At 53.4% G+C, this 10,141-nt stretch overlaps 1 protein-coding gene across 1 annotated transcript; it reads left to right on the top strand.

Annotated features, from left to right (window-relative positions):
* Window positions 1-3,914: 3,914 nt before the first annotated feature.
* HER10_EVM0004514 (uncharacterized protein) lies at window positions 3,915-10,075 on the top strand. The gene is made up of 2 exons (XM_035474156.1): window positions 3,915-5,129; window positions 5,411-10,075. Exons 1-2 carry the CDS (start codon window positions 5,112-5,114, stop codon window positions 8,819-8,821), a joined length of 3,429 nt encoding a protein of 1,142 aa, XP_035333926.1. The 5' UTR covers window positions 3,915-5,111; the 3' UTR covers window positions 8,822-10,075.
* The last annotated feature ends 66 nt before the right edge of the window (window positions 10,076-10,141 follow it).

Below are 10,141 nucleotides of genomic sequence, written 5' to 3'. Positions count from 1 at the left end.
GCAAAAAGGGCCCCGGCTTGTTGATGCATCGGACCAGCTGAAAGAAGATACCGGGAGGCGGGGAACAGGACGAGGGCCACTTCCTCCGTGCGTAGTGCCGAACTTTATGGGCTCTGTGGCTGTCGGATGGAGTTGCATCGTCTGGTCTTTTCTTTGGAGACCTGTTTTGTTGGCCTGGCTGATCTCCAACACCGATGCTTCAGCTCCATCCCCCGCACACCGTGGCACGAAACCCCATTCTTTCCGGTACGTGTAGTACTGCTTGCTCCTCTTCCCATGGTCGTCTACCGGTGCCCGGTAGCTTACGGATCGCCGTTGGCGAGTGAGAAGTGGCAGAGGAGTACGGAGTAGGTTGATGGCGCCATGTTGGTGATGGTGGTGGATGTGAAGACGACGGTTGCAGAAGAAAAAGCTGCTAAAAATTGAGCCGGTCTCTGCGAGATCAAAGGGTCTTCCTTGGTCGAACTTGATAGGAAACGGTTCGCGGTAAGGTAGGCTTGGGATGCCGGTGTTTACAAGTCTCCTATCGACTTGCACTCCTCCACCCTATGGCCTGAGGCCTGTGTACAAGTACGCCTGCGGGCAAGGAACAGACCATTTGGACGGTCTTGCGCGCCTGCTTGGTAGATAGGCAAGGACTCCTCTGCTTGTGCAACAGGAATAGAGGATATGGTCGTGGTCGTACCGTACCTTTTTTCGTTGAAACCTTTTCCAAGGTGTAGCAGTCCAAGATGGTATTGTATGTCTTGAGATGAGGCAAGTTAACGGCAGATGGCGGCATGCTGGTGCCCATGGGCTGAATGGACGACGGCCAACGACAGTAACACGAGGCAAGGGCAAACTTGGCGACGTAAGTAGGCATTGAATCTCGAGATGAGAGACAGAAACAGGCAGAGCTGCTGCAGGTGTCAGAAGTGAAGCGAGCGTGGCTTGACGCCGTGCAAACGTGGTCGGCAACACGAGCTGAGGATTCATAGGTTATGCTGTGCGCGGTACAATGTCCACAGAGGCAACAAAACATAAAGTGTCGACGGGATGTCGCCGCCATGCGGCCTGTCTGCGAGTTTGATGGTTTGAGCGTAAATGCTTCTGTACTCTGTAGGTGTTCCCAACGGGTTCACAGACGGGCTCCATCAGTGCCATCCGCTAGCGATGGTAGGCTGCCGCTGAATGAGCCTGAATTAAAAAGATGGCGAGTAACAGCAAGCAAGCGAGTGCTGCGGCGCTTCCGGAGATCGATACGCCTGGGTTTCTCTCCGAGAGTGAGGGGGCGCTTCTCAGCTCAGGCATGGCCCCTGCAAAAGAGAGTCTTCCGTCAGCTATTTGAAAGCGCCGGGAGTTGTTGTGGGCTGCTGCTTGTTGTTGTCTTCGTCGCGCGGCGGGCCCCTTCGGATACACGTACCATCTGCTCCATGGCCATCGGCAAGCAACCACGCGAGAATTTGGCAGGGTCAGGGAGGTGGCCTTGGAAGCAAAGGTGGTTCAAGTGAGACCAGGTTGATGTTGGCAACTTGGCAAGGCGAGAGACTAAAGAGTCCTAGACACGGACAAGCGCTCCGACTTGAACGGACGTGTGTTGAGAAGGGCCACGAGGCGGCCTGTGACCCTTTTTCCTGTCATTACAGGCCCGGTCGAGAACACCAGAGGTTGGTATTTGAGGAAGAAAGCAAAAGTAAGTAGTCGTGGTAGCGTACCGTATCCGTAGGCAGTCTTCGGGTGCGAGACGGCCGGGGGGGGGGGGGGGGGGGGTTGGTGCTGACTGGAGTGTGCCAAGGAGGTGAGATAGCAGGTCTCAGCCGATCTCGCGCTAGGACAGGTGGTGTTCTTTCGGTGTTTCTTCTTTCCACGCACCCACGGCAGCCCGGATTTCCCAAGCCTACGTTTACGTTGGCTCGATTGGTTTCTGGAATAGCCTCTTTGTGAAGTGGCAGGGGGGCTGGCACCGGTGGGCTGGTGGCAGTGGCGAGAGTAGGTAGTCTGTGAGCAGTGAACACTGAGCAGTGTAGCATCGGTTCGGATCAGAGCTGGTCTGTTTTGGGATGTTTGAAGAGGAGGGGCGGCCATGGAAGCAACAAAGAAGCATTGAGGCTTGAATGGAGGCTGGACTCGAGTCAAGAGTGTTGCAGAGCGGGTTCGTTGAGCATTCTAGATATTACTGCTTCGGGCACAGCATTCTGAATGTGTACGGATACTTTCATTGTAGGTGTATCTGAAGCAGAGAAGACGGGAGAGGAGGATGAGAAGCGGAATAGAAGTGGAACATGGCGGCTGGTTGGCGCTGCCTCACCATGCTAGAAATTGCGTAGCGGGCGAGGAAGGAGGAACAGACGAGACGAGGACAAAGACAAGCAGCGGTCCGTTGCAGGAAGGATTCCGTTGGGCAGTTGTAGGTAAGTCTCTGCTTGTGACTAACAAGGCGTGGGATGGGAAGCAGTTTGCTCTTGTGCTCAGTCGTGTTGTGTTGGTTGTTGCGGTGTGTTATCAACAGGTTGAGTGTGTTATTGCCCAGGTCAGCATGCCCAGGCCCAGGCAGGTTGTGACAAAAAGGAAAGAGAGTCGTAGATTTCCAAGTTAGTCATTGCATCCGTACTGCATTGTGTAAGGAGTAAGTATTACATACACAATGGTGCGTAGAAAGTGTACGGAGTACTGCGTGTGTAGGAAACAACAGGAGGCGTTGATTAATGGTTGAATTAATTGTCGTATTGTGTATAACATTGATGGCAGATGGATATTGAGGTACATGAACCAACTGCTGGATAAGGCATGGACGGCAAGTACCTGGTAGCTGAGGTGCATTACTTAGTACCGCGTACCTAGGTAAGAAAGCAAGGAATGGCCCAATGGACGGTGCAGGACATCACAGGCAGGTCCCCTGGGTGCTGGGCGCGGGCTTGCAGGTCCGTCATTTCACCGGGGCAGTGACTGGCTCGGAGCGTTCAGCAGTCATCTCCTGCTGCTCCACGCGTCCACGGCTACTGGAAGAGAGGCGCCAGCGAGGGCCACTCCTGGCACTTAGCGATGGCCCACTCGCCGTCCCAGGTACCTTATGCACCTACAAACATGGATAATGCCCTGAGAGTGGACACCCGCCTGCCTTGACCTTACGCAGTACGGTACCTCACAAAGTACCTCGAGGCACTGGGCTGCGAACAGTTAGCAGCTGCCTGCGCATATCTTGCCCAGTGGTGGCTCTTGCGCCAGAGGTATCTTTCCCAGCCTGTACTTCCACCTCTCGAAGTGTGTACTAGGGGGAGTACGTACATGGCAGCAGGTACGTTAGCGCAGGTATTGGCCCGCTTGCCATTCCCCATTCCCCCAATGCTCCACCTGCTCTCATTCTCCCATCTTTCTCTCTTTTCTGTGTGTCTGTGCATGCCTATCTGCCATTTCCTGCCCGCTTTTGTTTATGAAAAGAATACAGCCAGGGAAAAAAAAAAATACAAGAAAAATTGACAGAGACGTGGAAAAAGAAAAAGGAGTCAAGCAAGGGAAAGAGCAGTAAACAACACAAAAGACAAACCACAACTACAGCAACGCTCTCAACCCGAACGAACACAGAGCCACAGATACAATAATAACAACTTCATACGGATTACGAATACAGACAGGCACAAGCAAAAAGACAAGACTTACTCGGTCGAATCTCTGTCACTGTATCTTCTCCCCTCCTCGGCTGCCCTGGCCCCTCTCCACTTGTCCTGGCAAGCCTTGCCTGGGTCTCCAAATTCCCGATTCCTCCAAGACGATCCACGCCCACCCTACCTACCCTGCTCGACCGTCAAACTTCAGTCAAGAGTCAAGACTGCGAGAAAGAGAGAGAGAGAGTCTCCAGCTCAGCTAGCCTGGTCTATCCCGGTCTTATCCTCTCTGGGAACAACGACCCTGCTTCTTCTTCTTATTCTTTTTGTTCTCCATTATCCATACTCCGTACCATACACCCTCTATACTCGGGTTAGCTGCCAATTCCTCGACTTGTACTCTGCCATAGCACACAGAGACTGCTTTGTGCTCTCGTCTACTCTGCATCTGCATTGCTTTCTCTCGTCGTCCATTCCTCTTTGACCTCTCTCCGAACCTTGGACTTTTTAGACCACACCCAGCACCGACCGGCATCAGCACCGACACCTTGACCTGGACCTTGACACCTGGACCTGGACCCGGACTTGGACCTTACTACCTTGACCATCCGAGAGAACGAATGAACAAACTCCCACGGACACCATACTTGTACACACACCAACCACACCCTACCAAACTCGCCCACCCCGTCTGCCCGTCCACCTATCCATCCCGTCTCCAATTCCACCCACCTTGCTCTCCTCCTCACCCACTCTCGAACTCGCCCTCACCTTACCTTAACTTACTTACCTCTACTTACCTACCTTTCCATCGGGACGGGACCTTACTTCACCTCACCGTGTCCGGGTCTGGCTTGATCTGACCTCTACCGCGTTCAACCCGCTTGCGCGCTTCTTCCTCCTCCTACTCCTCTTCCCTTCTCTTCGGTCCCCAGCGTCCTTTTTCTTTCCATTCGCCTTCTATTCTGGTCTAACGGGGGGGTTTCCTGGACCCATTGGCCGTATTACTTGATTGTCCGAGGGCCAATCCGTCTGTGTGAGATCACGGTCGCTCGACGTGTGTGCGATTCTTCTTTCGCCCTACCGATACAGCCCTTTCTCTGTCTCGGGCCTCACTCTCGCTCTTCAACTACCTAGACAACTCGCCTTACGTCCACCACCACCACCAGCTCAACTCGCCAACGGCCCTGTCTAGGATTTCTTTACTTCGATTCAACCTTGCGCCCCTGTTCTCTCTCCAACTTCTCAGTCTTTTTCTCTCTCCTTCTTACTCCCTCCCTCTCCTGGAATCCGTCTTCTCTCTGCCCGCCGAGACCGCGACACAGCCCACCCACACACACACACACCTCGCAAAACACATCCAGACTCGACGCGCGCATTCCTCACCCTACGACCCGAGAAATTGGCCCATATGTCTTGACGATGCTCACCACGTCTCTCGAGAGCATCCACGACTCTTCCGCCCGCATGCCCGTCTTGGGCCTCGTAGCCGTAGCTTGGTTCTCCCGCGTCGAATAAGGCTCTGCAATCATGCAGACCGTTCCCAGTGTAAGTTGGATTGCCTTCATGCTTGCTTACTAGCATTTTGCCCTCCACCCCGACAGGCATCCCCCCAACACCTGCTTGGATCACAACCACGCGGATACTGTGTTGCGCATGCTTTCTTCTCCCGTAGACCACACCAATTCCCGCCCTACATGGGTCTTCCTCATTTCCCATATACTCCTCCATTCCCATGCTTCCCAGCACTCAGCACCGGTGTCCCTGATATCTAGTCCTTCTTTTGCCTGGTTCATCCCATCTTGCCTGCTGACTCGTCGCCTCATTAGCTCGTGGGAACTGGCACTGCCGTTGCTGCAGCGGCTGTAGGTCTGGTGTTTGCTCATCCCGACGATTCGAGTTCCACACAGTCTTCTTCCAACAGGAGGATACTAGTCTCAGACCAAGACATTCCTCCGAATCATCGACTGAGCAGCCCTCCCGTCTCTTCCTCACGGCCCGGCACCAGTTCTGTTGCCCAGCTGCCGACCCTCGACGACGCCCGCTACACGCCACTTCCCACTCATTTCTCCTTTACCTCGAACTCGAATTCGAATTCGAATTCAAACCCAAACGACACCCCGGCCGAACCCTCTGCGCGCCCCCGCCGCCCTCTCAGCTCTCACTTCAACTTTGCGCCCTCCATATTGCACAGCAGGAGAGCGTCCTACGTGAAGCAGGGAGACCAAGCAACTGCGCCCTCGGTCAATGAGGATACGAGAGACTCGGTTTCCTCTAGTGGGTCCTGGATGAGACGACTGTCACTACGGCCTTTGTCACAACACGGAAGCATTAGATCGAGTTTGGGTTTCGATAATCAGTCTGTCGCTTTCTCTCACGGTTCAGCCGCTCCCATTCTTTCGCCTACCGGTTCTATTCCTCCTCCTTTGCCTCCGAATAAACTGGTGAAGCGCCCGCCCTCGGCACATCAGAATGGTGCTGTAATGCGCCGTCGCTCCAGGACACACCTTCCCAGTCTTCGCCGACCAGCGACGAGCCACCAAAGATCTGCCACTTTGCACCAGATCAATTACGACGGAAACCACATCGAGCCAATTGCAGAACCAAAGTTCTCCTTTGATCAATATCTTCAGGAAGCAGGAGAAGGCCTCGTGCCGCCACGGCCCCAAGGCGAATCGACCTTGCAGCAAAAAACAAAATCAACAACCAAGTGGACCTCTTTTTTCCACAATCGCAGAGCAAATGTCATTGCACGGAGCGTGCCTGACCGTTTAATTGACAGGAGTCCCAGCACCCGATCGGCAACAACAAAACGCATACTAGTACCCGACAGCCAGAAGCAGGATATTTACTTAATAAGGAGTGGCATGTTGGGCGACTCGGTTGCGCCCATTGAAGAAGCCCTGGTGCTTGTCGAAGATCCCCCATCAGCCGTCGACGACACAAACGAGGAAGTTCATTGTGAGAAGGAAACAGAGAGAGAATCGCAAGAAGACAACATCCCGTCAACACCAGAAGATACACCGACAAAGCGCACACACCGATCGCTCACCATGCATTTCAACTCCCCGAATTGGATGCCAAGAGCTGGCAGCCTCCGACGAACAAAACGCGGGGCGGGATCCAAAGGTGGTGGTGGTGGTGGGAATAAGCGGCATGTGTCTGCGCCTACGACAACATCCCCCGGCCAGGCGCAAGCGCAAGACAACAACCTTGTTGCGCCTGCAGACGAGTCTCAAACGTCGCCAAAGCATCACCCTGCCGCCAGCCTAGACCCCACTTCGAATACGCACCTCAGAACTCGCAGTCGCAACTCTTCGTCGCCCTTGCCGCCGCTTTCACGTCTTTCCAGCTTCAACGTCGACGTTTCTAGACTTGGCTCCTCGTCGGGAGGCGTTACTCCATCCCCCCGCTCGATACATCCTTCTGGCAGTTCCCAGGGCTCGGCAGCGCTAGCTGCTTATAATCGCAGCGCTACGACAGACCGCAGTTCGACCATGAACAGTTCCGATTTCGATGCTAGATTTATTTCTGGCGACGATTATGACACGGACTTACAGAGCGATACTGTCTTTGACTCGTTGCGAACTGCCGAATCCGATCGCAATCGCGCAGCGGAAACCCCACTCGACCACATGTTTGATGAGTCGCCCCCAAGCACTGCCGGTCATCCCAAAGCAAAGAGGCTGTCCATCCAGGAAATGCTCAGTCACTCGTGGGATGCTAATGAGAGAATCATGGAAGAGGACGAAAACATGCCCACGCCGGTACGTGTTCATCATGAACCCAGAATTCGTACCGATTCGGATACCATGGCACCGCGCTACAGCCTGGAACGCCCTTCGAATGAGTACTCGCTCGGAAGCAAGGACTTTGGTCGCCTGTCTATCGAAGACGATTTCGATGAAGATTGGGCACGCGACGAAGACGAGATGGCCTACAGCAACCAGCTATCGCCTCCTAGCTCGATGAACTCGCGTGGCGTTAGCCCTAATTTGCGCATGGCGCTTGCCAACATTAGCGGTAACGGCAACGCCGATGCAACGCACGACCCTAGCGAGAGGCCGAGAAGCAACATATTTGACTGGAGTGAACCATCCCAAGAGAAGACCGACCTGGGCAGCTCCTTCAGACCCAAGACCGCCTATGGAAAGCAAGAACTCGATATCAGAGGTGGTCGCGCCGCTATCCGGATGCGACCCTCAGCCATGCACGTTCGCAGCCAAAGTGTGCCAGTAGTCCACGATCCTACAGACAGAGGACCCGTGAATCCCAAATTCGGCACCTGGGGCCTGAGTAGCAAGACTGTCAGCGAGGACTGGGACGATGACTTTGAGTTTGGTGGCAACGAGAGCGAAGACAAGGAGACCGAAAACGCATTCGCAATGGTTGTTCCCGCCTCCATTCAAGCGTCACAACCCAGCCTCAAGCAGCATTCCGGTCACATTAGAGAGCTCTCGCTGCTCGTCAACGATCTCAAGCGTTTGTGTCGCCATGGTCGAGATCTGGATATGCTCGGCGGCTCCAACGCAGGCCTTTGGGAGGAAGCCGAGGGCATCATTGCACTCGCGTCACCTGATGAAGATGAGTTGGAGGGCATGGACGTGGACTCATCCTCTATCATGAGCGGATTCGACGCTGCGTCGCCGGACCCTATTGAGAAGGAAGACCCCTTTGATGAGGTACACGAGATCAACGTTTCTAAAACAGCCGTCATTCGTGAACGCCCCGCTGGTCGTAGACGTTCGGTCTTCTCTCCAGACGACGACATCTTTGGCGGAAACAGTCCCGCTCCGGATGAGCTTCCTCCGCCGCGACCGAGAACGCCGGAGAATAACATCAACATGGGTGGTCACGACGTTACCGATATTGTCAGATCCGTCCTGGACGCCATGCAGCAACGATCCGTCTCCGATGCCGCCGTTCGCGACGACAAGCTGCACTTTGGCACCAACAGCCTCAAGGCTCTCGTCAAGCGCGCAGGCGATCTCCGAGACATTTTGTCAGAGGTCATACGTCGCGCAGACCAACTCACATCGAGCCCTGCCAGAACACCCCGGCAGCACAACGACAGCCCGGCCTTTACCCGGGTCTTCACCCCAGAGCATACTCCGTCCCCATCTAGCCCGCCAAAGAAATTGCCTCACAGCAGGAGCGCAAATTCTGCACTCGGTCGTGGATCAGTTGACGCTTCGCCATCAAGCGGCTTACAACGAATGCAAATGATGACGGTCAGCTGAGATGAGGCAAGAGATGTTGAGTCACAACATCTGGAACTTTGACGGCACGACGGCCTGTCCGTCCTTCTCGGGCTACAACAGCCCTGTACATGTACGAACATTGTTGATTTTCTTGTCTGCATAGCGACGGGTTTGGGGGGTTTTAAGTTGGAGGTTTCTTTTTGTCCCTTTTTCTTCACTCGATGCCATATCCGACACAAAAGACAGTCCCGGCACTTTTTTCGACTCGATCGACTCGGCCGAATCGAGCGAGCCACAAAATTTCTACACGGCGACATCTGTGGCTGGCAACAAGCCTTGTAGACAGATACATATCCCAGCTTTTCCAGCTGGGTTTCCCTTACGCTTCTTTATTATTTTCTTACCAACGAGAGAAGGCTTATGACGACGTAATCATGTACGATTTCGCTAGGCAAGTCCTCGAGCCCAGGTTTAATGGAATGCCATGGCAGGACAAGCACCCTCTGGCGATGGAATGGGTGGATGATGAAATGGGAATGCGAACGAAAAACAACACAAAAGGGCAAGGAAATGAAAGAGGGAAATGGAATTTGGAATCAAAGCATCGCGCACGACACGTGGTCCACATTGCGAAGATGGGCCATGTGCCAGAACAGATATCTACCTCGTTCAGAGACCTAGTGTTCTTTCCAGCTAGTTCTTGCAGTGGCATTATGCCATGGGTAGACGAAGAGGCAGAAACAAAACAGACAGGATCAGTTCATTGGTCGGCCCATTGGTTATATATCATGGTTTTTTTACCCTCCTATTTTCGTACATGTTCTTTTTGCTTCGCATATGGTGGTCTTCTTATTGCTTCCATTCCGATAATTCATCATGTGCAAAGACTATATGAATGAGCAGGCGCTTTCCCCCCTGTCCTCCGCCATGCCACCATGTCTTTCTTGTTTGTTTTGGAGGGGGGCTTCAAAATGTCTGGCACGAATCAGTATTATAACCTAGGCTCGCATGCTCTTTGGCATTTACTTCCATCTACATTAGCGACTTTATTTTAAGCACCTTCAGAGATGGTTATGATGGGAAAGGAAACATGGATCATGACGGGTCAACGGAACAATTCGAGAAATACTCGGGCTTTTTTCCAAAAAATGGGCGGGAAATGGGATTAGGAGGGGCTACTGGACTTTTTCCAGGAGGGGTTGTGGCGATGGAGCTTAGTAGGGGGATTCATGACGTGGCGTCGCGAAGACGATGAAAGATGAAGTAGAAGGTGATGAAGATGTATACATGGGCTTAATGAATGATGAATAATTTCATCAGGCTTCTTTCTGTTTGTAGTCTCCGTTTGTGTGAATGTGA

The sequence above is a fragment of the Colletotrichum scovillei genome, assembly GCF_011075155.1.
Source record: "Colletotrichum scovillei strain TJNH1 chromosome Unknown Contig00005, whole genome shotgun sequence".
In the NCBI taxonomy this organism is placed as follows: Eukaryota; Fungi; Ascomycota; class Sordariomycetes; order Glomerellales; family Glomerellaceae; genus Colletotrichum; species Colletotrichum scovillei.
The sequence above is the reverse complement of the archived record's forward strand: the minus strand, read 5'-3'. Positions and strand labels throughout refer to the sequence as shown.